Source organism: Lepidochelys olivacea (assembly GCF_965140295.1).
Source record: "Lepidochelys olivacea isolate rLepOli2 genome assembly, chromosome: 2".
Taxonomy (NCBI): domain Eukaryota; kingdom Metazoa; phylum Chordata; order Testudines; family Cheloniidae; genus Lepidochelys; species Lepidochelys olivacea.
In genome coordinates this window covers 176754664-176782279 of record NC_140412.1, presented here as the reverse complement: position 1 = coordinate 176782279, position 27616 = coordinate 176754664, and the positions used below count along the sequence as shown (strand labels likewise).

The following is a 27616-nucleotide window of genomic DNA, read 5'->3' as shown; positions in this document are numbered from 1 at the left end:
TATCTAAAAACAAAAATCCCCAATTCTCTTACTTTTTTAACCAATTCTAAATGTTATTTATTGAGCTATTAAAAGCTACATTAAAGGAAAACTTGGAATACTGAGGGAAATGAAAACTACTGTGTTAGTCAAGTATAAATCCATTAAATTTTCACCCATTTTCCATAATTTAGCCTAAACTCGAGTAACTTGTTGAGAGTTAATATGCTATTGGAGATGCTGTCTTTTGAATGGGATATAAAACCAAGGTCCAGACTACTTGTCTTCAGAGATGTCATGGCACTTTGAAGACATTAACCCCTTGAGTTCAGGCCAAAAAATCTAACTTGGCATAAATGCATATTTAAAAAAAACAAACTGAAAAAAAAAAAGAGAAAAATGGAGGGATACTCTTCATAAGTCTGGAGTCATACAGATGAAAGAAAGAAGAACAGAAACTAGGAAAAAAAGAGAGACAAAGAACCTTGGGCCAAAGATCAGATAGAATCAATGAAGCTACATGGATTTATGCCAGGTGGGGATCTGGCCCATTATGAATGCTGAGAGCTAATGAAAATGAGACAACAAAAAGTGTTTAAAAATATCAGAGTGCAGCAGAAGCTAGTTAAAATGATTAAGATAGATATCTATTATTTTTAAAAATATTTCTCATTAAATAATTTAAAATTTGTCACATTCTTGACATACATTATCAGAATCCCAGGCTGGGGCCTGGTCATGAACATAAAGGTTAGAAGCTATGGAGGTTCTCTCACCCCTAGTCTATCAAATGTTCAATGAATGAGTCACCAGTATGGCTACAGCAGGATTGACTTCCCACATTATTTATCTCTGTTTTATAATATATAGAATTAGTACTGTATACTGCATATTTTAAACATAAACACATAAAAGAGAACATCCTTTATGGGACTCAAACCTGCAATGTCATTAACACTCTGGCCCTGATCCAGCAAAGTATTTAAGCACCTGCTTAACTTTAAGCCCAAGAGTAGTCTCACTGAAGTCAAACATGAAATTGCCATAACAGAGAAAAAGGTTTTAAAAGCTTCAGTCCACACCTGCCTTTCTATCGTCCTCCTTGTTTCCCTCCTTGTTCTCACCGGCTCTGTCCCAGTGCTTAATTTGTAATGAAAGATGCCAGGGCTCAAGCAATTTTTTTACATTCATAACTGATGCAGCAAGCCCAGAGGGCTATGAACTGCCAAGCCCAGAGGTGCCAGGGCTCAGTCCTGGCAAACCCTGGCACAAATTAAACACTGCTCTGTCCCCTCCAACCCTTTCCCTTCAGCTTATCATCACCAAATTCAATCCATACACACACGAAAAAAAAGCATGGAACTAACAGGACATGTCCTGCCCTTATGTTGTTCACTCTACTAGTGTGTTACACCACTTTCCTCTTCCCTGTGTCTGTTTTATCTAATAGATTGTCAGCTCTTCGGGGCAGAGATTGTGCATTATTCTGGGTTTGTACAGTGCCTAGCACAATGAGCCTGTTCTCGGCTGGTCCCTATGCACTACCACAACAAACATGACTAATAATAATGATTAGTAAAAAAAGAAGAAGAATGGTTATGGAGCCAAGGCTGTGAAGTGTTGAACACATTGAGCATACTGCCATTGCAATTGTTGGGAGTTGAGGACACTCAGCACCGCAGAGGATCAGGCCCTGTGTGATTCATTATGTTAACCTATGACAAATTGGGACTTGATTCTTCCCTGCCTTTCACCTTGTATAGTTACTGATCCCTGTGGAATGTGGATGATTTACACAGGTGCAAGACAGGGAAGACTCAGGCCCATTGGTGCTTTAAAAGTACATGCAGATTTTAGCAATATTTTAATTGTTCAAAAGTTCAAAAAAGTATTGATTTTTCCAACTCATTAAGAAAGAGATAGAAAGGCATTTTTGTGAGCAGCAAAATGCTTTGTACCATTATTCCACTAAAACGTATAGCTAAATTACCTTTTTTCTTTCGCACAAAATATGCAGGTATCAAAATATTCAGCGGACTATTGCAACAGAGAGGCCAGAGGATGATGCTATTGTGAACAACAGAGTCGAGAGGCTCTCCATTGGAGGAGGAAGTGACTCTGAGGCAGACTCTTCCCAGCCAAACTCAGGTATGGGAGAGGAAGCTATTACCAGTATGTGGCACTAGATGGCATTCCATTCTGGGAAACAAGAGGGACACACAACAGTGCCCTGATGAAGACTCAGGCTTCAGTACTTTACAGCAGAAATGGCTAAGTGAAAGGAAAGAGTATAGAGCATGAATAGACCCTGAGAAGGAAATAAGCAAGTGTTAAGGGGCTCTTTTAATGAGTCCTTACTTAGACAAAGTGTTTTTACAATAGATTGGGTTTGAATGTTCACATATTATACAGGCAAATGGAGAAAGTGCCTATTTTCTCAAGCTTGCAGTTACAGTAGCTACACTGTTTCATTTTGGTGATAGTATGATTGTGACACAATGGGGATTGTCAAGTTCCTTCCCCACACTGAACTCTAGGGTACAGATGTGGGGACAGGCATGAAAACCTCCTAAGCTTATTTTTACCATCTTAGGTTAAAACTTCCCCCTGGTACAAACTATTTTCCTTTTTCTCTTGGACTTTATTGCTGTCACCACCAAGCGTCTAACAGATATATAACTGGGAAAGAGCCCGCTTGGAAACGTCTTTCCCCCCAAAATCCTCCCCAAACCCAACACCCCCTTCCTGGGGAAGGCTTGATAAAAATCCTCACCAATTTACATAGGTGAACACAGACCCAAACCCTTGGATCTTAAGAACAATGAAAAAAGCAATCAGGTTCTTAAAAGAAGAATTTTAATAGAAGAAAAAGTGAAAGAATCACCTCTGTAAAATCAGGATGGTAAATACCTTACAGGGTAATCAGATTCAAAACATAGAGAATCCCTCTAGGCAAAACCTTAAGTTATAAAAAGATACAAAAACAGGAATATCCATTCCATTCAGCACAGCTTATTTTTTCAGCCATTTAAACCAACAGAATCTAATGCATATCTAGCTAGATTACTAACTAAGTTCTAAGACTCCATTACTTTCTGTTCCCAGCAAATGCATCACACACACAGACAGAGAGCGAGAGACTTTGTTTCTCCCTCCCTCCAGCTTTTGAAAGTATCTTGTCTTCTCATTGGTCATTTTGGTCCGGTGCCAGCGAGGTTATCCTAGCTTCTTAACCCTTTACAGGTGAAAGGGTTTTTTCCTCTGGCCAGGAGGGATTTTAAAGGTGTTTACCCTTCCCTTTATATTTATGACAGGGGTTCATCCAGATCAGCCAGGGTTGTGTTACTGCCGACCTGTAACCTTGGGGGCATCTGTGTAGGTTTGACTCACGCCCCGACACAAGCAGTCTGCTCACAGCACAATTATCTTACCCTGGCTCCCACCAGCATGGTTACTCCTTGCAGGGTGTCATCAACAGTCCCTCGTCTCCTCAAATTTAAAACCATCTCCCCTGCAGTGTCCAGTTCCTCTCACTGGACCTTCACAGAAGTTATTGCATTTGCTGCCTTCAAACAGACAGCGTGCTCATCAGCTTGTTAGTTTGGCTGAGGACCCATACTTCATATTAATGCACTGCACTGATATGGTTCTGTAATAAGATAAGAATAAGTTTATTAACAAAGAAGATAGATTTAAATGATCTCAAGTAAGAATGAAAGAGAGGAAAGATTACAAACAAAACATGCCTTCTCATGACTAAAACTTAATTCTAGCAATTTGCAGTCTTGGTCTAGACAAGGTGGGGGAGGTAATATCTCTTATTGGACCAATTTCTGATGGTGAGAGAGACAAGCTTTTGAGCCACACAAAGCTCTCAAAAGCTTGTCTCTCTCACCATCAGAAGCTGATACAATAAAAGATACTAGCTTACCCACCTTGTCTCTTGACTATCCTGGGATTGACACGGCTACAACTGCCCTGCATACAAGCTTGGTCTAAGCTCATTTCTTACCTATAGTGACTTCAGACTTCAACCCCCATGAGTAAACTTTCTCAATTACAATAGCTCTGATCCCTTGCATCCATCCGGTGATAGCTTATTGCTTCTGCTTATATCTTCCCAAAGTTCTTTGACTCTGTTTCAAGAGGCAGAAAGGTTTCCTGAAGATGCAGCTTCCATCCTCCATGGAGATTGTTAAGTGGTTATCTCCCCGACTTGCTCGGCTAATGGATTTGTTTACCTTTCATGTAAATGTCCTTTTCGTTATGTTTGGTCACACCTTGCTTAATTTACATTGGAAACAGTCAAGCTGGAGAAACAACATTCCTTTGTCTAGAACAGGCTGGGTTTAGGCAGTGTCTGCCACGTACATTTCAGGAACACATTGCAATCACACATCTATAATTCCTTATACATCACCCATACAGACAACACAATAATATTAATGACCAGCATGTTACCATTTTGCATATGATACCTTGCACAACACCTTTTAGATACAGATTATGATAACAGCAAGTTGGGGCAATGAGTATGTCAGGTGTGATGAGAGTTATGTACTGTGTGCCCACTTCCAGTTGGCAGTGAGGGGCTTCCTGGGTCACAGTAATTTTGATAGTATGGGCCAGATTTGAAAAGGCCATCCCTCCCGTCTGCATGCAGATCTTGTGCCCATAAAATTTTCATCCACATTTTTGCACCTGCAATTGAACTACAAGTGCAAAGCTGAGTGCTTGCATCACTAAATGCTTGATTGCAGGTGCAAGTCATATGGGGAGAAACACAAGCACTCAGACTTGCGCCCGCACTTCACTTGGTACACATAAAAAAAATGGGTGTGTATTTAGTTAAACTTGTGCCTGCAACACGGGCAGTCAATACTCAGCCCTTCTGAAAATTCACACCTATAGCAGAGTTGCCACTTAATTATGTCTATTATTACATCTAACACCTCTTTTCCTCCTTCTCCTGTGTTTGCATTCCATTACTGGCTAGTCTTTATTAGCAGGAAATAGCCTGCATGACCTATGGTTCAATTCCTTTTATGTCTCCTGGAAGAGGAAAGCCTATTCAGAGTGAATATTTTTTAAAAAAGCATAGATTAAATAGCTTTGTTAAATATTTAGTTTTGTGTATTATTAGCCTGAATCTTTTTCTTTTTCCTTTAAAATCACTATAAGTCATAACCAAACATACTTCACATGATATATAACCACTCTTGCACTCCTTTGTATTGCAATTTTTATGATTCAGTTTAACTGAACTCCTTCTAATAGTTAATTGAGATGAAAATGGTATAGGATTTGTGTTCTATTACTACTAATATTACTTGTAATATTAACTTGGATACATATTTACAGTAGACTTACAGTATTACTGTTACATATATACGGTATTACTATGGTTACTTACATAATAAAATATTAAATTAATAATAATGCTGCCAGGAATCACTCACATAAATGGTGGCTGGATTTGATTTAATATGCCTTTTCTTTCCCTTTTTTTTTTAAATAAAAAAGAACCATCACCTGTGGCATGTGCCTTTTTAATGTGTCTTTGCTATATATATATTGTTTGGCTGTGGAGAGAGGAAAAAATGTAGAATTTGGTACCAACTTCTTAATTTAAAGGAAAATCTACAGGGATGCATGAGTGGCCACAAATAAAGGTGCATTGTCATATCCTCAGGTGAAATAAGTCGGTTTAACTCCATCGAAGTCAGGAGAGCTATATCACAAAGTCTTTTTTCACAGTCTTAAGTGGACAGAATGATACGGTGTAATTATAGATGGAAAAGTGACTAACAACATTATATTATGTAGTTCTGTATTCATTCTCTTGATGACTTCCACATCAGATTTGTAAGTCAAAAACTGATTTTAGTTTAAAAGCATCAGCGCTGCAAACTGAGCCTAGAGCCCAAAACCTCATGTGTGTTCTTCCCACTCTAAATTCATTAACAGTAAGAAAGGTTCCACAGTCAGAACTTAGCTGACAATATTGGACCAGATCTTCAGCTGGTGTAAGCTAGTGGGGTGACATTGATTTATTGAAGTAAGTGGAGCTATGCCAGTTTATACCAGCTAAGGATGTGGCCCAGAATTTGGAACATACAATGTAGAAAGTCATCCAGCTCTCATTCCTGTAGCTGTATTTGTCCTGCAGTGCTAACCTCAGGGGAAAATTTTGTCATTCATGTGAGTAGATATGACTAAAAGATGCAAAAAAGAGTGGGTGTCATTTTTACATTGTCACTTGGATGACCACAGCCTCACTTTAAGATTAAAAAGAAGTCGAGCAATATGGTGGAGTGGGCTTTGCTGGTACTGGCAGAGGAAATAAGAATGACACTATTTGTGTTGTATTTCCTGTTATGTGTACTAGTCAATTGTTTTGCTTTTGTTTTCAGAAATTAGGAGAGAAGGGTCCCTTTCTCCAGTGAATTCTCAAAAAATCACCTTGCTGCTACAGTCTCCAGCTGTAAAGTTCATCACAAACCCCGAATTCTTCACTGTGCTGCACGCAAACTATGTAAGCACCAGTATCTCACCGTCTCTCACTCCTGCCTTCTGCGTCAAAAGGAAGAGCTCTGGACCTCTTTTAAGAGTGCACAGTGGGTATTACTACACTGCAATGTAAGCCCAGGGTTCAAACTCAGGCTTCAGCCTAACCCCTTTTCCATTCACATACAAATCGCGCTAACCCAGAGCCCAAGGTGGTGGAGGGTTAAGCCTGAGTCGAGCCAGGACCCAGGATTCAAGCCCTATTGCTTTGCAGTGTAGACACAGCCACACTGGACTCATTCTCTAGGAATCCACCAAAAGTATTCCACAATTCCATAGGCCAGCTTTCTTTGTCCTCTTGACAGTCAAGTTTGCTGAACAGTCAAGTTTTCCTACACTGCACCATGAACAAAGGGACAGAGTGGCCACACTTTCAGAGAGTGCTAGAAGGTATGGAGTATGTGTGGTTGGACTCAGACCCACATAATGCAGTGAAAATCCTGGAACCCCATGTTGGGACCCAGGGTTCAACAATTCCTAACCTAGGGTTATAAATGAGTGTAGACACTCAAGCCCAAGGTCTGCTAACTGGAGTTCTACTAACCCTGGGGTTACATTGGATTGTAGACATACCCAGTGAATCCTTAATTCCCTGACTCAGAACTCAGTTGTCCTTTATGGGAACTAGACCAGGTTGGATGTAGCATGCTCACACTACCCCCTAGGGAACTCTTGATGGGATTCTGCCTCAGAGAGGAATTCCCTGGCACCTCACAGGCCTGCCCCCACTAATTGTTCCCTCTCAGAAGGTGCAGCGTACTCCCCATGCATCTAGCCAGTTCTACTGCCTGGTGCAGAGGGAACTGGGGTCATAGCCCTGCCTCCTCCCCACCCATTTTGCATCCTTCTGCTTAAGGTGTCCAGAAACCTCTATTGGATCCCTCTTCTTATGGCCTTGCACAGAAGCTGGAAGGCTTCTTGCGTCCTCTGCAATTTTTACACTCAAGCAGCTGGGCACAACCTAGCACTCAGTGAGCAATTACAGACTAGGGATGATGCAGCTCTATTGTATAAAATAAGAACTGAACTGAACCTACCTCTAACCCAAACCAAACTTCTCAAAGGTTCAGAAAAGCATAGATAATTTCTCTTTCCCATTGTTAGAATGGGACTTCACTTCCTGCTTGCAACTGGGAATGAAAACTGACATGCAGTGAAAAAGGTTTAATTTCAGGCCAACTAGGAGCAGGAAGTCTGCAAAATCTCCCTGGGAGAAGCTGTTCTCTAGAGATTTGGATAATATTTGGTAAGATAAACATCATAACATCCCTTCTGAACCTTTTGAGGTTAATCCGTTACTAATGCTAATGGGTCTTCTCTCAAAAGGAACTGAAAGATTTTATAAGCTATCTTGAAACAAGTCTTAGTTGGTATAAGGGACAACTCACAAGATGCTGAGTCCCAACTTTGTCACAAAAGTGACTAAGACCAAGGAATGCCTACACTTCGTTTACAAAGCTGTCTTTGATATTGGAGCCAGAATAGCCTATCAACACAGTCATACAAATTCCATTTCTGTAAAAATAGTGTACTACATAACTTTAGGCTTAAAGCCATTAAAACATTTTAACCAAACTCTGATTAAAATTTAGAAGTGTTAATTATGCCAGTGAAATTTGAGTTGGAAAATATTATCCAGCAGTTAAAACTAAAATGGAAACACTCTTGTTTAACACATATTTTATGTCCCTAGAGGGATAAAACTATGTGAAATTCTGGGTTTCCCTAGTGCTGCTAAGTGATACTGAAATGGTCAGTTGTAGCACATCATGATATAACATCTGCTGTGCAGTATGCTAGGACCTCAGATATTTGCATTCAGAAAACTTTCTTAGGTTATAACATCTTCAGGGCAGAGACCATATCTACCTCTATGTTTGCACAGCACTTAATGCAATGGAGCTTGTAGCAGGGTGGACTCACTAGCGCAAGCGCTTCCCGCTGGTCATCCTGGAGCGCCTTCTGCAGGCTGGTGTCCCGCTTGCTTGCAGGCCCCCGTGTACCTCCTGGACCCCGGTGCTCCTCTACATCAGGGTTCTCCCCCTGCAGTCTCCCCCACAGTCTGGGTCTCCCCTCCCCGAGGAATCCTCTCTTCTATCCCCACCTTGCCTCAGCGGCTACTGCCAGTCCTCATCTAGCCCCCACACACTGAGACAGACTGCAGTCTGTACCACTCATCATTGGCAGGGAGGCTTTGGACCTGCTGCCTTTGCCTAACGTTGGGCTGCCCCTCTGCAATCCCAGTACCTACTTTAGGCCTTCAGCAAGGCCTGCAGGCTGGGGTTTTTCCAGCCTGGAGCTCCCCAGCTCCTCTGGCCTTTCCCCAGCCCTGCTTCACTCTAGGTACCCTAGTGAGCTCCCACACAGCTAGGCCCATCTCTCCACAGCTAGAGAGAGACTGCCTGAGTGCCTGGCTCACAGCCTTTTATAAGGCCAGGTGTGGCCTGGTTGGGGCATGGCCCCAGCCCCCATCAGCCTAGCCTTTGGCTTCCCCGGGGCAGCCCTGTCCCCCGGGCTGTTTTAACCCTGTTAGGGCTGGAGCGGGTGACCACCCCGCTACAGAGCTCCTACCCTGTTTTGGGCCTCTGGACGCTGCTGTAATATAAATATTAAATAATAAAAATAACAGTTAAAAATGCATTTAAATGCACAGAAGGAAAGAAATTCAAAGTTACTGGGTCAGATTCTTCCCTTGTTTACATCTATTAATGATATTGGAGTCAACGAGGGGCCTTTAGTGAGCCAGTATGGCCCCAAAAGAAGGTTGCATAGACAGGGAGTGGCATGACCAAAGCAGCCTGAGGATGAACTAAGGGCAGCCCATTCCTTCAGTAACTTCCATGGGAGCCCCCAGCAGAAATTAATGCTGCCCTCCCTGATGAAGCCCCTAAAAGAGGGCAGGTTGCGGTAACATCGCCTGCTCTCCTTTCGGGAGCATCCTCCCTGGAGTGAAGAGTTGCAGGGTGCAACAAAGAGTTGTCGGTACATGAGTAATTTACACGTCCCTGTGCCATCTCAGATTAACGTGACTCATTTGGGGCCCTGATCCTGCAGTGAGATATGTACAGACAAACCCAACTGCAGGATCAGGGCTTGGTCATGTTTGTGTGAGATACAAATAATCAGTACTGAACATGTTGGCTTGAGTGGTGACACAAATACATTTTTATGAATGTTTTCACATCTGTATGGTATCATAAGAACCTAAGAATGGCCATACTGGGTCAGACCAAAGGTCCATCTAGCCCAGTATCCTGTCTACCAACAGTGGCCAATGCCAGGTGCCCCAGGGGAATAAACAGAACAGGTAATCATCAAATGATCTATCCCCTGTTGCCCATTCCCAGCTTCTGACAAACAGAGGTTAGGGACATCATCCCTGCCCATCCTGGCTAATAGCCATTGATGGACCTATCCTCCATGAACTTGTCTAGTTCTTTTTTGAACCCTGTGATAGTCTACATTCACACAAACAGTACATCTCTCTGAATGTGTGATCAGTGAAATAAACACAACTGCATGTATTTCAAATGTGTGATACCCCAGAAATATGCACAGTTACCTTTGTATATCTGGCAGTTTGGTACTGTTAACTACTGTGAATAGAGGTATGGAATTTTCACATTTCCAGGTGGCAATTGGTTATTTCTGTGTGTTCACTTAGAACTTAATCCAAAGCCCATTGAAATCGATGGAAAGATTGCTGTTGATTTCAGCGGGATTTGTATCAGGCCTTAAGGTTGTATGTCATATCTGCTAGCCAAACGCATTTTTGAAACACTGGAACTGATTTCCTTATCCTGATTTCCTTATCCTAGAGTGCCTATCGAGTCTTCACTAACAGCACCTGCTTGAAGCACATGATTCTAAAGATCCGCAGAGATGCTCGGAATTTTGAGCGCTATCAGCACAACAGGGACCTGGTAAATTTTATCAACATGTTTGCTGACACCCAACTGGAACTTCCACGGGGTTGGGAGATCAAAACAGATCAACAGGGCAAGGTGAGAGCATCAACACAATTAATCACTGGGTGAATTTCCCTGTCCTGCCGATCTCACACGAGGCTAGATGATCGTGAAAGGTTTCTTGTGAACTTAAAATTTGTGACTATCTGGTTTGTATATCAGTGAGCACACAGAATTATTCCCGACAATAAAAACCTTTGTCTTAGGTTTAGCCCCTAGAAATGTCATTCTCTATGCTATCTTCTGTCATCACACAAGGACACTAAGAAGTGTGGTCTAATTCGTGCTAGCATCCAGTATTGTATAATGCTGTACCAGGCATTGTTAATCTTGCACCAACCCCCGCCCCCCTCTGTCCCACACACACACACACACTAATCAAACACTATATTTATAATATTTGACTTAATAATGCTGACTAGAAACACTCTGTCTGAATACCTCTGCCTCATACTTTGGGAGAGTTCAGATTTAGAGCCACGTCTCAGCTGCATGAACTGATTCTGCTCTTACTTTCAGCAGTTTTGCAGCACTGTGACTCCACTGATTTCAGAAGAGTTATATCTGATTTATGCCAGTGTAACTGAGAGGAGAAATGGGCCCTGTGACTCCAGACTCAATAATGGGACTAACCAAAACATAGTCCAAACACCCACAAATGAGGTTGCATGTGGTATGAAGGCAGAACTTTCCCCTAGTTTTCCAGGTGCAAGGCTAAGGAGTTAACAGAATAAGGCTTGATTTTGAGGGGCTGAGTTGAAGCTCATTAGAAGTTGCGAGCACTCAGCCTTTCTTGTCGTCAGGCCCCTCATGTCTAGCTGCTGGTTGTCCATTAAAAAGAAGTGATGCTGGAATCTAATGGTCAAGTCCTGTGTGACACTGAGCACCATCAACATCCACTAACTTTGCTGGTAATTAAGGGTGCCAGCACCTGGCAGGAGGCACTCAGCACCTTGTAGAATCAGGCCCATAGAGCATAATCAGTATGCTCACAACTAGAGTTGTGCATTGCACCTAAAAATGAGGGACAAGCTCCAAAAGGGAACTGGCTGGTTTTAAATTACGGTGATACCAGTTTGAATCAATTTCAAGGAATTTGGCAAATTAGTATGGTAGAAAATGAGTTACTGTAGTAATACAAGGTATATTGGACTAATAACTCATTAAGCTGTAAATTGTGAACGATCATGATTGCAAAATGTGGCACATATGATACGCACTATTCCCTGCTCAATTTGTATGCTGCTTTCTCATCCCTCAACTCTTTCACCATGTTAGCTTTCTGCTTATGAATATACAGTATTCTTTTTATTACAGTCCTTCTTTGTTGACCACAACAGCCGTGCTACCACTTTCATCGATCCCAGGATCCCACTTCAAAATGGCCGTCTCCCTAATCATCTGACTCACAGGCAGCATCTCCAGCGACTTCGCAGCTACAGTGCTGGAGAGGTAACTATAGCATTAAGACCCCTTCCTAAATATATGGTATATCTGCTAGGGAAGTGGTTCTGAACTGGGAGTACACAGAGATCTTCCAGGGGGTACATCAACTCATCTAGATCTTTATCTAGTTGTACAACAGGCTACACAAAAAGCACTAGCAAAATCAGTACAAACTAAAATTTCATACAGACGATGACTTGTTTATACTGCTCTCTATACTAAACACTGAAATGGAAGTACAATATTTATATTCCAATTGATTCATTTTACAATGATGTGGTAAAAATGAGAAAGTAAGCAATTTTTCAAGTGTGCTGTGACACTTCTGTATTTTTATGTCTGATTTTGTAAGTAAGTAGTTTTTAAGGGAGGTGAAACTTGGGGTACACAAGACAAATCAGGCTCCTGAAAGGGGTACAATCGTCTGGAAAGGTTGAATCATAGAATCATAGAATATCAGGGTTGGAAGGGACCTCTGGAGGTCATCTAGTCCAACCCCCTGCCCAGAGCAGGACCAAACCCAACTAAATCATCCCAGCCAGGGCCTTGTCAAGCCTGACCTTAAAAACTTCTAAGGAAGGGGATTCCACCACCTCCCTAGGTAACGCATTCCAGTGTTTCACCACCCTCCTAGTGAAAAAGTTTTTCCTAATATCCAACCTAAATCTCCCCCACTGCAACTTGAGACCATTACTCCTTGTCCTGTCATCCGCTATCACTGAGAATAGTCTAGATCCATCCTCTTTGGATCCACCTTTCAAGTAGTTAAAAGCAGCTATCAAATCCCCCCTCATTCTTCTCTTCCGTAGACTAAACAATCCCAGTTCCCTCAGTCTCTCCTCATAAGTCATGTGTTCCAGACCCCTAATAATTTTTGTTGCCCTTCGCTGGACTCTTTCCAATTTCTCCACATCCTTCTTGTAGTGTGGAGCCCAAAACTGGACACAGTACTCTAGATGAGGCCTCACCAATGTCGAATAGAGGGGAACGATCACGTCCCTCGATCTGCTCGCTATGCCCCTACTTATACATCCCAAAATGCCATTGGCCTTCTTGGCAACAAGGGCACACTGTTGACTCATATCCAGCTTCTAGTCCACTGTCAGCTTCTCTGCAGAACTGCTGCCTAGCCATTCGGTCCCTAGTCTGTAGCGGTGTATTGGATTCTTCCGTCCTAAGTGCAGGACTCTGCACTTGTCCTTGTTAAACCTCATCAGATTTCTTTTAGCCCAATCCTCCAATTTGTCTAGGTCCCTCTGTATCCTATCCCTACCCTCCAGCGTATCTACCTCTCCTCCCAGTGAGCTGTAGCTCACGAAAGCTTATGCTCAAATAAATTGGTTAGTCTCTAAGGTGCCACAAGTACTCCTTTTCTTTTTGCAAATACAGACTAACACGGCTGTTACTCTGAAACCTCCCAGTTTAGTGTCATCCGCAAACTTGCTGAGGGTGCAATCCACACCATCCTCTAGATCATTAATGAAGATATTGAACAAAACTGGCCCCAGGACCGACCCTTGGGGCACTCCGCTAGATACCGGCTGCCAACTAGACATGGAGCCATTGATCACGACCCGTTGAGCCCGACAATCTAGCCAACTTTCTACCCACCTTGTAGTGCATCCATCCAGCCCATACTTCTTTAATTTGCTGACAAGAATACTGTGGGAGACCTTGTCAAAAGCTTTGCTAAAGTCGAGGAATAACACGTCCACTGCTTTCCCTTCATCCACAGAACCAGTTATCTCATCATAGAAGGCAATTAGATTAGTCAGGCATGACTTGCCCTTGGTGAATATATGCTGATTGTTCCTGATCACTTTCCTCTCGTCTAAGTGCTTCAGAATTGATTCCTTGAGGACATGCTCCATGATTTTTCCGGGAACTGAGGTGAGGCTGACCGGCCTGTAGTTCCCAGGATCCTCCTTCTTCCCTTTTTTAAAGATTGGCACTACTTTAGCCTTTTTCCAGTCTTCCGGGACTTCCCCCGATCGCCATGAGTTTTCAAAGATAACGGTCAATGGCTCTGCAATCACATCCTCCAATTCCTTTAGCACTCTCGGATGCAACGCATCCGGCCCCATGGACTTGTGCACGTCCAGTTTTTCTAAATAGTCCCGAACCACTTCTTCCTTCACAGAGGGCTGGCCACTCCTCCTCATGCTGTGCTGCCCAGTGCAGTAGTCTGGGAGCTGACCTTGTTCGTGAAGACAGAGGCAAAAAAAGCACTGAGTACATTAGCTTTTTCCACATCCTCTGTCACTAGGTTGCCTCCCTCATTCAGTAAGGGGCCCACACTTTCCTTGGCTTTCTTCTTGTTGCCAACATACCTGAAGAAACCCTTCTTGTTACTCTTAACATCCCTCGCTAGCTGCAACTCCAGGTGTGATTTAGCCTTCCTGATTTCATTCCTACATGCCCGAGCAATATATATATATATACTCATCCCTGGTCATTTGTCCAATCTTCCACTTCTTGTAAACCTCTTTTTTGTGTTTAAGATCAGCGAGGATTTCACTGTTAAGCCAAGCTGGTTGCCTGCCATATTTACTATTCTTTCTACACATCGGGATGGTTTGTCCCTGTAACCGCAATAAGGATTCTTTAAAATACAGCCAGCTCTCCTGGACTCCTTTCCCCCTCATGTTATTCTCCCAGAGGATCCTGTCCATCAGTTCCCAGAGGGAGTCAAAGTCTGCTTTTCTGAAGTCCAGGGTCCTTACTCTGCTGCTTTCCTTTCTTCCTTGTTTCAGGATCCTGAACTCGACCATCTCATGGTCACTGCCTCCCAGGTTCCCATCCACTTTTGCTTCCCCTACTAATTCTTCCCGGTTTGTGAGCAGCAGATCAAGAAGAGCTCTGCCCCTAGTTGGTTCCTCCAGCACTTGCACCAGGAAATTGTCCCCTACAGTTTCCAAAAACTTCCTGGATTGTCTGTGCACCGCTGTATTGCTCTCCCAGCAGATATCAGGATGATTGAAGTCGCCCATGAGAACCAGGGCGTGCGATCTAGTAGCTTCTGCGAGTTCCCGGAAGAAAGCCTCGTCCACCTTATCCCCCTGGTCCGATGGTCTATAGCAGACTCCCACCACGACATCACCCTGGTTGCTCACGCTTCTAAACTTAATCCAGAGATTCTCAGGTTTTTCTGCAGTTTCATACTTGAGCTCTGAGCAGTCATACTGCTCCCTTACATACAGTGCAACTCACCCACCTTTTCTGGCCTCCCTGTCCTTCCTGAACAGGTTATACCCATCCATGACAGTACTCCAGTCATGTGAGCTATCCCACCAAGTCTCTGTTATTCCAATCACATCATAATTCCCTGACTTTGCCAGGACCTCCAGTTCTCCCTGCTTGTTTCCCAGGCTTTGTGCATTTGTATATAGGCGCTTGAGATAACCCGCTGATCGCCCCTCGTTCTCAGTATGAGGCAGGAGCCCTGTGCTAGGGCACATGATGGTTCTTATTTTTAGCTTTTGACAAGCAGATGCAGCTTAAAAGCATTTGGAATTTCACCCCAGTAATCCCATTTGGCCAAAGAAAAATCTAAACCCTCATATACTGTTCTCCCAGCTCCTTAATCTTAGTTTCCCTGAACCCTGAGTTCTCCTTTTCTCCTCTCAAGTCTTCATGCTATCAGCCCTATATCTGCCACTTCCTTGACACTGACTCTGCTGACCCACTCATTCATGAATTTGTCACTTCATGCCTTGAACATTGAAACTCATTTCTCATGGCCTCCCAAAGTCACTTGTATCCAAATTCCAGTCTGTTCAGAATGCTACTACACACCCATATATTCAACCTGTATACCCAGCAGTACATCACCCTCAAGATGAAAACCTCCTTTGCCTTTGAATCTGCTACGGACTCACTCACCATGTGTTCAAATCCCTTTGTGGCCATGCTCCCAACTACCTCCATGTTATCATCTCTTCCTATACTCTCAGCTGCTCTCTTTGCTCTGCCAATTATGGCTTCTTTCCATCCCCCTACCCACATACAGTCCTTTCTCAGAGAATGATCCTGTGCTTCCACTGTCTCAGCTACTGTATATAGCTCAGTCTGTTCACTTCCGTCTGGCATGTATTGGGCCTGATCCTCCACTGGGATAAATTGGAATAGCTCCATCTTCAGGAGAAGATGACAGCCATTCACCACTAATGACAGCCATTCACCACTCTTCATATATTGCTTTCCTATACTCAGACACCTTCTTATTGTAACATCCATCACTGTAACTTGGCTGTGTTCTGAGGTACCTGTAGGACATCCACAAAATGAAGTGACACTTGACTGTGCAAGAGGAAGACTTGGGGGAAAAGAGAAGTATAATAAAGGCAAAGAAAGCTTGAGGTCCCAGGATGCTGCCCTACCGTTGACAGCAGATGCATTTGGGATAGTGAAACAGAATGCAGACATGAGAGGAATAACAGCACCATTCTATCTGACACCTGTCTTTTGCACACTTTAAAATATCCCTTATATCTGAAGGGTTTTAATAAATGCTTTTGTGACTTTTTATCTTTCAAAAGATAGTGGCTTCATATTTCTTTCTTGCTAGAGTATTTATCGAATGACCTGTCAATAGCAGACTGTAGACATATGACCCTCTCTAATGCAAATCAACCAAATTGATAAGACAATGGAAATAGATTTTGAAGGAAGACTCAGTGTTTGAGGTTCTGGCCCAGGCTTTAATAAAATCAAGGCATCCAATACAATTATGGCCTGACAGTTCAGCAGCTCACTGTGACTCTAGTATCTGATAAGATATTCTCCCTATTATGTGTAGTAATGTGTGCTGAGGTGTGTTTCCATGCTGTTAGATTACTGATGATAGGCTTTATGATACTGAAATCATTTCAAATGATCTTTTCTCTGTTGCATGGAGATAACATTCCCCACTGCACAGTGTGGAGGGGATGACGGGAGCATAAATGCCACTCGAGGCCCAAATGATCGTGGAGGCAGGGATGCTAAAGCACCAGCATTTCTCTCCCACCTGCAGAACTGCACATGGTAGAGGCTTTTTAGGGTTGTGGGGATGGAGGGGAGGAGGAACAAGTTGGGAGTGGATCACAGCCAAGGGAACAGCTGTTGTATTCATCATCCTCTCCCAGAAAACCAGCAGGAAAATTCTTAGGGGAGTTGATATTGACCCTATCAATGTTAACTCCAGCAGGATCATGCTGTGCCACCCCGCCCCCTTGGAGAGGCTGTTTTGGACTAGTGCGTGGGACTGGAGGCAACAACATCAGTGCTTCTGGGATATCAGTACTGGCAGGGGAGAGAGAGCACTGAAGGGTTGTGTGAATTTTCCCATCGTGGGTGAACAACAACATTTTTCTCAAATGTTCACATAAATTTGTTAATGAATTTGCTTCTGTCATGCCTACTACCCTGACTTAGCAATCAATTTCTGCCAGCACTATAGCACTGAATTTTACTGTTTGCAGTGTTGTAGCCGTGTTGGTGCCAGGATATTAGAGAGACAAACTGGGTGAGATAATATCTTTAATGGGACCAACTTCTTTTGGTGAAAGAGACAAGCTTTTGAGCAACACAGAGCTGAAGTAAACCTGACCTGAAGAAGAGGTCTGTGTCACTCGAAAGCTTGTCTCTTTCCCCAGCAGAAGATGGTCCAATAAAAGATATTCCCTCACCCACCTTCTATCTATAATTGAATTTTGCTGCCACAGCTGGTTCACAAAAAGCAAATCTGAAAGTTGTGCACACAGTAATCCATGCTAGTGGAAGCATTTACCCTGGAAGTGCTTCCACATTCATCCAACCAGGGAACAGAAACAATGGCTTACTTGCCAAACCTAACAAACACGTGCAGCTCATATATCAAGGACTAGCAGAGAACTGTGCACTATAAATCCATAAAGTTGTTTAAGAAAAAGAGAGCGAGAAAGAAAACAGATGAAACAGTCTAATACTGTTAAATAACGAGAATACTGTTGAATAATGAACACACTTGAGGAAATTGCAAACTACTCCTAGGTCCTGATGCCCAGTGGAAAGACTCCCATTGACTTTTGTGGGCTTTGGGTCAGGCTCTAAAAGCCCACCCTTTACAGAGCAGAAGACTCTAGCACCAAAACAAATTTACCAAGACCAAAAGGTTTCATACCACGATAGCTATTGTTAATATGAATGGGATATGTTTTTGTCCTATAAATCATGCCCATGGGGAAATCCCAGAGACTCACTTAGGTTTGAGAGAAAGAGGAAAAACATGTCAAAACACGCTTCCCTCTGGCCACTTGCCAGCTGCTTGAAGTTCCGCTGGCTCCTCTGCTAAGCAGCAAGGAGAGCCCTCTAAACAGCAGGAGAGAAGCAAACTGGAGATTTTAAAGATCTGTCAGCATCAATTAAATAAATCAACTGTTTCTCATCCTCCTCCTCAATTTAATGAAGGGCAATTATGGTCTTTGCACTGAGAGTAAAGAATAGGGATATAATTAATGCCAGTCAGCATGACTTTATGGAAAATAGGTCTTGTCAAACAGTTCTGATTTCGTTCTTTGATGTGATTAGACGTTTGATAAATGTAACTGCATAGAGGTAATAGACTTAGAATTTTGTAAGGCATTTGACTTCGTACCACACAACATTCTGATTAAAATATTAGTGCTGTACAATAACAATAAAACACACATAACATGGATTAAGAACTGGCTAAAAATGACAGATCTCAAAAAGTAGTTGTCTGTGGAGAATCATCATTGAATGGAGGAAGGATGTTCTACTGGGCCGCCTTGGGGATCAGTACTAGGCCCACGGCTGTTCAACATTTTCATCAGTGATGTGGAAGTAAATATAAAATCACTGCTGATAAAACATGTGGATAACACAAAGATTGACAGAGTGGTATATAATGATGAGGACTGGGTAGTCCTACAGAATGATCAGGATCACATAGCAAGCTGGGTCCATTCAAGCAAAATGCATTTTAATGCAGCCAAATGGAAAGTTATACAACTAGGAACAAGGAGTGCAGGCCATACCTACAGAATGGGGGACTATATCTAAAAATACAGTGACTCTGAAAATGGATTTAGGGTGATAGTGGAAAAGCAACTGAACATGAGCTCCCAGTGCGATGCTTTGGCAAAGAGGGCTAAGTTGATCCTCAGATGTATAAGCAGGGGAGTAGTGAGTGGGGAGGGGATTTTACTTCTGTATTTGGTGCTGCTGAGACAGATACTGGTGTACAGTTCAGGTGTCTATATTTTTTAAAGGATTTTGAAAAACTGGAAACGGTGCAGAAAAGAGCCACAAAAGTTATTTGTGAGCTGGAGAAAATGCCTTCCAGTAAAAGGTTTAACAGCCTGCAAGGTTCAGTATAGTTGCCCTTGAATCAACACCTCACATTTTAACATCTCAAATGTACTTCTAAATTAAGCCTCCCTTATGAGATTGGAATATACAAATATGACTTCCTGATTAAGTCAGCTTTCTTCACCTTCACGTGTAAAAAGCATTCTCTGGAAAAAGCAGAGATAATAATTGTACAGCTTTTATTGATGGGCCACTATTGTTTCTAAGCTCTTCTACACAAAACCGTACCACAACTGCCAAAAGACAGACCTTTCCAAAATGCACTTTCCTCCTTAATCTGTGCCTCATATTTCATATAAGAACATATTGTGAATATTCTAGAACACCTTCCTATTCCTATTCCACTCCACAAAATTGATTTACTCAAAAATTGTTCACTCCGATTCCTGTTTTTCCATTGCAATGAAGTATCTTCCTAAATTAAAGACCCCTATAAAGGCTTTTGATGTCCATTTTTAAGTTTCTTGATCTTCAGTAGCATTATGTAGCATTTGTCCTGTAAAATTTCTACAATTTTGGGTGCAAGGGCATCCATTTCCCCCTTTCTGCAGAGCTAAAAGGTCAAGGCTAATCCCAGCTACCCTTTAAAAAACTTAATAGGCCAGATACTCAGCTAGTCTAAACTGAAGTTTTATTGAAGTCAACAGCTAAAGACTAGAGGACAATCTGTGTCTAGAATCCTGCTACATCTCCAGAAATCAAAACAGATCAGTAGCAATGGTGAAGTGTCACCATTCTCTCCAGTTGGCTTCCCTTCTGGGATGGCCACTGCCATTGTATGATGACAGGGCATACTAGATCTTATAAACTTACCTTAAAAAGAACAGATAGGAATTTGAGCCAAAACCAGTGGCCACGCATGGTGGAGAGGCACTGGAGGGAGTAGCTGGATTTTGCCAGCTATTATTTTGTGAAATATGGCCTTAGTAATGCTTTTGATGTCAGTGTTTGTTATCAGCTTGTCTATACTGGCAGCTTTCTTCAACAGTTGGAAAAAATCCACGGCAAAGCATAGCTGATAATCACTGTCAACAGTGGGTCATTTTCCTGATGTAGACAAGGCCCAAACCAGGGACAGTGTTGGACACGTACTGCTTCTGTTTGGATAAACAGAAGCCATGCATACGCATGCCTCTTACATAAATTCTTGTTAAGTTACTCATATTCACTTCTGGGGAATATTACCCCTTTCTGTTCTGATATATCTTTTCCTCATGTTATTACAACAATAATTTCCATCCCCGTGTGCCAAATGAATATTTTAGGGCCAAATTAAACAAAAGTGTCCTTAATTTTTTTACTCAAAAAATTGCACAAATAGCTGTTTCTACCTGAATGTGGTATTTGCATATGCAAATGTAATAATGGAATGCAAAGGCCTGTTCTACACTTAAAAAATTTGACTTGCATAGCAAGGTTGATTAGGGATGTGACTTTTTACTAATACTGTTATGCCTGTAAAAGATGCAGTTATACTGATATAAGGCACTTTATGAGGCACTGGTATAAGGCACTTGTAGTTTATATTTCATTGTCAGACTGGAATAAGTTATACACCTCTATGAGCTCATTTTATACCAGTATAACTGCATTGACACTGGGGAAGGGAGGAATTGCTGCTCTAACTATGCTGGCATAGCTAAAGAGATAAAATTGTATAGTGTAGACAAGGACATAGTGTGCATCCCTTTGCAAACCCAGAATTATGTGCCTCTTTGAAGCTGAACAAAAACTTGACCATCAGAGTGCAAAGCCATTCCTTTTTCATGAAAACTTGTGCCTAAATTATTTCTATGGTATTAATATGCATGTTGTTGATTCCATGTGTAATTTCTCTAGACTGGGACTATGCAGAATATATCACAGCTTTAGAATATGGATGTTGAAAACTGTGACCAATAACAGTAAAAAAAAAAAAAAAAAAAAAATCCCTAAACTGAGTCAGTCAATCTCATGATTTTGGATTAAAGTCGCAAAAGTAAAAAGACATAATAAAATTTTTTATTGACTAATATGTAGCTAAATGTCTAATTACAACATTTTTCTTTCCTTCTCTCATTTTAGGCATCAGAAGTCTCTCGGAATAGAGGCGTTTCTCTGTTGACCAGACCAGGCAACAGCCTAGTAACAGCAATTCGAAACCAGCACCATCATGAGTCATTACCTCTAGGTAAGTAGGGCCTATTTTTTCTTTCTAGTGGGGCTCCTTGGGAACTGGTTTAAGACCATTCAACAGTCATATCCCTTATCTAGCTCTCTACCAACTCTTCCTTAATGAGGAGCCAGGGAATATTATATTGATGGTGATCATATTGTATTACTGTGTGCTTTATTCTGTATACTGTATTATCACAATTTGATGAGTAATTTTCAGTAGCACAGTTGTCATCATCTCCAAAAGTGTCACTTGTTGCTAGAGTAAAGAAAAGCCTCTGTGGTCTTTATCTATTCCAGCTTACAATGACAAGATTGTTGCATTTCTACGCCAACCAAACATTTTTGAGATGCTGCAGGAGCGTCAGCCAAGCTTGGCCAGGAACCATGCACTCAGGTATTGATCTGTTTCAAGTTACTATAAACAGTCTCTTTAATCCTGTCCCCTACTGGCTTTGGAGCCAGCAGATAGGGTGTTCCATGGGGCCTGGAAAGAAAGAAATCCTCTCCCTTTAGGCCACAGGGTCATTGTTATACCACTCCATGACCATTGCTGCAGCCAGGAAGTAGGAATTCATGATGCTGGTGCTTCTGCACCACATGCTCTGTAAGGGCACTGGCTGTAGATCTGTATAGCAGTGGATCCACTGGCCTCACTCCCACTTCTCCTTACCTGGCCCTACCATTCAAACTCTGCTACAGGGACATCCAAGAAGCTATCTTGGAGTGTGGAGTCCTTTGCATGGACTTCTCATATTCAATTCTAACCCACAGCAGAGGAGAAGGGAGCAGGATTGACCCCATAATGCTTATAAAATCAACTGTCAAATAACTCTACGTTTTGTCATTCACATTAATAGAGCAATAAGAACAAAAGGTCAGTGGGGAAGTCAATGGGACCTAGGTTTCAAAGACACTTAGGTGCTTTGAAAATTTCACCTTTTCTGTGCACAGTATAAATGTGTAGACCTAGGTCCTTCACTATGGATGAGGAGCGTACAGTACAGCTCAGCATTTCCCCAATCTTGAACCTGCTCTTACTATGATGGTCCCCATCGTAAACTACCAACATGTCAGATAGCAGCTGCCAGTGGCTCTTAGGAGCCCAGAACAGCCCCTGAGATCAGTGGGACACAGGGAAGTCCAGCCACTCCCCCTTTGCATGAATCACATCTCCAAAGAGTATGGGATCCTCTAAGGGTATGTCTAGACTGCAATTAAAAACCCATGGCTGGCCCATGCCAGTTGACTTGGGCTTGCGGGGCTCAGGCTGTGGGGCTGTTTCAGTGCAGTGTAGACTTCTTAGCTAGGGCTGCAGCCTGAGGTCTAGGATCCTCTGATCTCGCAGCGTCCTAGAGCCTGCAGGAGTCCCCAGTCCTGAGGTGAACCTGTTACCCCAAACAATGGATTTTGGGATGTCCCTATAATAATCTGCCTATCAGCCCCATAGTCTGTTCTTCACAAGGTATGAATTTCCGGGGTTGTTAAGGAAACACTAAAGGACATAGATATAACCTTCTGATAAAGTGATTGACACAGGCAGTATATCTTCCAAAACAAAGTGTCTTTTTATTCAAGTAACTAAAAATCCCTAATATAGTCTAATCTAAAAATTCTAAATAAGACACAATCCCTTATTGTGAATTAAAAGGGCATTCAAACCAAAATAGCATACAGTTTAAATGATTCTAAGAGAAGCGCTTTGCTACAAATTGCCAGTTTGTAACAAATTTCTGATCGCAGTTTTTAAATTATACTTTAAGTTTTACGTAAGTAAAATACAATTAAAACATACACACACACTTCAAGCATACACATATTAAGTACTATGCTACACTAAAAATTATATTTAAAAACTGGCAGGCTTACTTTATAAATTCTTTGGTATTCTTCTTTAGTCACTATTGCTGCTCAGCTCTGCTACTGTTGCAGTTTATTCTCAGTCAACTCCTGTGATGGGTTGTCACCCTTGGGGTGCAGTCTGCGAGCCGTGGGAACCTCTGTGGGCTCTAAAACCCCCAAGGTGGGCAGGCCTCTTTCACACTGCTTTGTTGGAGATTCAGGCAGCCTCACCAGAACCTGTTATCACCCAACATGACAGCAGGTGGCTGACGGCAGGTCCCACTGAGTTACCTGAGTGCTTTACCTAAGCCACTCAAGGACATACAGCCAATTTCTCAGCTCCCCCACTTTGCACCCCTGCTGGAATATAAACCCAGAATTATACTATTTTACACTGCACGGGGATCTGTACAATGTAATCTCATTAATATAGTCTTCCTTCCCCTCGATGTATGAAGGATATGCACAACAAGCTTGTGTTAACCAAGCTGAGACTTTCTCCCCAACACTTCACTCAAAATACACTGGTTAAGATAAAGCATAAAGCAAGTTTATTAACTACAGAAAGATAGATTTTAAGTGATTATATGTGATAGCAAACAGATCAAAGCAGATTACCTCGCAAATAAACAAAAATGAAAACTACCCTAATATACTCATTAGGACTTGAATTAGCAATTTCTCACCCTGACTGATGATACAAGCAGTCCGCCAAGTTTCCATACACAGGCTAGAAATCCCTTTAGCCTGGGACCAGCACTTCCTCCAGTTCAATCTTTGCTCCTCAGGTGTTTCCAGGAGTTCTCATTGGTGGGGAGAGAGGCCCCAAGATGATGTCACTCCCTGCCTTATATAGCTTTTCCATATGTCGGGGAGCCTTTGTTCCAAACTCAGTTCCCAGTCCAGTTTGTGGAAAAATACAGGTACCAAAATGGAGTTATGTGGTCTGGTCACATGCCCTTGCATGCCTTGCTGAGTCATAGAAGCCATTGCTTACAGGCTGGCTGAAACGTTTCCAGGAAGGCTCACCAAGTGGGGGATAAGCTTCTCCTAAGGCCTGTTTCCCCTAGTGGCCCATTTCCCTGAATAGACCCTTCACAACTAGCTGTCTAGACAGCAAGCATTTTGCCTAGTGGGTGTCACCCATTTGTAACTACATTTGAAATACAGATACATAGTCAATATTCATAACTTCAGATACAAAAATGATACATGCATATGAATAGGATAATCATATTAAGCCAGGGGTTCGCAACCTTTCAGAAGTGGTGTGCAGAGTCTTCATTTATTCACTTTAATTTAAGGTTTCACGTGCCGGTAATACATTTTAATGTTTTTAGAAGATCTCTCTCCCTATAAAAGTCTATATATTGTATAATTAAACTATTGTTGTATTGTAAATTAAACAAGGTTTTCAAAATGTTTAAGAAGCTTCATTTAAAATTAAAATGTTTACTTCTGCCTCCGGCCCGCTCAGCCCACTGCTGGTCTGGGGTTCTGTTCACCTAGGCCAGCAGCGGGCTTAGTGGGGCCTGTGGCTGGGACCCTGGCTGGCAAGGGGCCGGCAGCCAGAACCCCAGACTGGCAGTGGGCTGTGCGGGGCCGGCCCCTGGGACCTCAGATCGGCAGTGGGCTGAGCGGCTTAGCCCCATGCCACTCAGCCCGCTGCCAGTCTGGGGTTCAGTCCATCGACTCCTGCCAGCCGGGATTCCGGCTGCTGGACCCACTTAGCCTGCTGCCGGTCTGGGGTCCCAGCCCTGCCCACATACAGTGGGTGCCTACCTTCTCCCTGGTTCTGGCCCATTCTCTTCCTGTCTCTCTGCACAGAGTTGAGGGTGGGTGTGCACTGAGCACAGGGCTGGGGGTGAAAGAGCAGGCTGGGGGTTGGGGTGTAGAGTCTGGCTTGGAGCTAGAATGTGAGAGGGTGCTCAGGGTTGGGGCAGGAGGTTTGGGTGTGGAGAGCTTACCTGGGCAGTTCCCATTTGGTGGGAGGGGTGCAGGTGGGAATGTGGGGGGAGGGGGATGCAGGAGCTCCCGTTTGGTGCTCAGGGAGGGGGGTGGATATGTGGGGGGTGCAAGAGTCAGGATGTGGGGGTGCATGCGGTGTGGGGGGCTGGGTATGTGGGGGGGTGCCAGAGTCAGGGCTGGGGTCATGGGGGGGTGAAGGAGTCAAGCAGAGGTCTGGGTGTGCGTGAGGCGGGTACAGGGCTCAGGGCAGGGGCCTGGGGGTGTGCGGGGCTGCAGGGCTCAGGGCAGAGGGCTGGATGTGTGTGAGGGGGGTCAGGGCAGAGGGCTGGGGGTGTGGGCTGAAATCGTGGGGTGCTCACAGCAGGGGGCTGGAGGGGGTATGCCCCACTTCCACCACCCCCCTTCTCCAAGGCCCTGCCCCCGCTTCTTCTCTGCCTCCGCCGGGAGCAGCAAGCACACTGACCCCGCTCCTCCCCCACACCCTCGCAAGGGCCAACAGCTGATCGGCCGGCAGGGAGGAACGGAGAGGAGGAGGAGGGGCAGGAACCCAGCACACTGTGGGGGAGGAGCCAGCAGGACCAAGCTTCTGCCCCCTGCGCCTGCGGGAGGGGGCAGAGAAGAGCGGGCCCAGCCGGGCCGGGCCAGGCCGGACTGGGCAGGGCAGGATTTTTAATGGCACGCTGCTGCTGCCAGGGGTTCGCAACCTTTCAGAAGTGGTGTGCGGAGTCTTCATTTATTCACTTTAATTCACAGCGTCTTTGGCACGTGTGCCATAGGTTGCCGACCCCTGTTTTAAGCAAATCATAACTACTCCAATGTCACTTCACAAGACATATCTTGAACCAGATGCATCATAATTACATTATAATCATATCAAAATCATACTCCTATGAAGAATCTGAGGTGCAGTGTCACGGCTCCCTTCCTCTGTTCACAGCTCACTCCCAGCAGCTTCTCTGTCCTTCGTGCGTTAGTTATTTTGTTTCAGTGTTGCCGATATTGAGGCTGCTGCTGAAGCTACCGTCTGTGCTGTTGTAAGTGCTTTTCTTCATGAGAGCTCTCCTCAGAACTCTAAGCTGTCTTCCAGCAGCTCTTCTTCCTGATTTCCATTCTCTTCATCCAACTTCTCCTGATTACTGCCTTCCTCCTGACTGACCAACTGCCTGCCGGCACTGCTTTTTTATATTATTCTAACACACATTACCTCATCTTCAGCTACCAGAAGAAACAGCCCCAAGCTGGCCCAGGTTAGTTCTCCCATCTCTTTCATTCAGCACATGCTCACTGTTGCTGTTTACCTCAGAGTTATGATTCTGCCGACCCCAACACCTGCTTGACTCTTTGCCAGGGTGCCGTCTTAGCTCTCCTGGATTCTCTGCCAATTAACTGAACTTTCACCCTGTCTCAATATTGAGCATGCTCGGGGTCTGCAGCATCCATCTGAGGATGGAGTAACTCCTTCTTATTCAGAATAGAGATCAGGTGGACAAAGTGGAGGGTGGAGAAATTCTGAACAAACATTTCATGGCCAGTTACTCTGGATGTAGAACCACAATCCACCAACTGTGAAGAGCCCAGGAAGATCTGGGCCACATACCATCCCTGCACACTGTGGCAAGGTACCTTCTTGGTCTCACAGCCTCAGTTGTTTTTAGCCTTGGTGAGACGGGCTTGGGTAAAACAGTCCTTCTTGGCTGCACAGGGGCAGTCCATTCCTTCTCTCAGCCAGTCTTTTGGGCTACATTTCTCTCTAAGCAGAGTGAATGTAGCTTCCCCTCCTGGTGAGGCTTGCTGTCTTGCTGCTCCTACCCTACTGGCAGCTTGACTCTGACTCCTATTCTCTCTCTCTCTCTTTCTCTCCTCCCAATAGGGGAGGGTTTAAAAAAGGTCTCAGGCAGCCCTTAGTTGGAATCAGCTGATTCTAATTGACCTCAGGTAACTCCCTCTCAGTGGATCCTAATTGATCTCTGGTAACCCCTTCTCAGCTGAACCGGATTGACCTGGAGTCACCCCTCCCCAGTTGATAGGGAGGAGGGCCTTTTAACCTTCTGGGACTGTTTTCTTACCCCCCACCCCTTGCAGATGTCTGTCCTGAGTTTATCACAACACCAAAAGATGCATTTACCATCTAAGAATGAACTTAAATGAGCTAGAGAATGGGCAGCACCAAAAAGGCATTTTGTGCCTCTTCGCTTCAGTCTTTACTAAAAGAGTTAATTTTATCAGATACTGAACGCAGTTAATATTGACAACAAGAGAGAAAAAACCAAGCCACGATAAGGAAAGAATAGTTAAAATAATATTTAGATAAGTTAGATGTATTCAAGCCAGCAGGGCTT

The 27616-nt window shown here is 43.5% G+C and overlaps 1 protein-coding gene across 1 annotated transcript in view; it reads left to right on the top strand.

The window, feature by feature from the left end:
- Positions 1 to 27616, top strand: part of HECW1 (HECT, C2 and WW domain containing E3 ubiquitin protein ligase 1) — a 349448-nt gene that overhangs the window by 260477 nt on the left and 61355 nt on the right. The window contains exons 14-19 of the mRNA XM_084619634.1: positions 1997 to 2127; positions 6393 to 6514; positions 10365 to 10550; positions 11832 to 11966; positions 21378 to 21483; positions 21768 to 21864. Of these exons, the coding sequence (XP_084475760.1) occupies positions 1997 to 2127; positions 6393 to 6514; positions 10365 to 10550; positions 11832 to 11966; positions 21378 to 21483; positions 21768 to 21864 (777 nt within the window). The remainder of the gene's footprint in view (positions 1 to 1996; positions 2128 to 6392; positions 6515 to 10364; positions 10551 to 11831; positions 11967 to 21377; positions 21484 to 21767; positions 21865 to 27616) is intronic.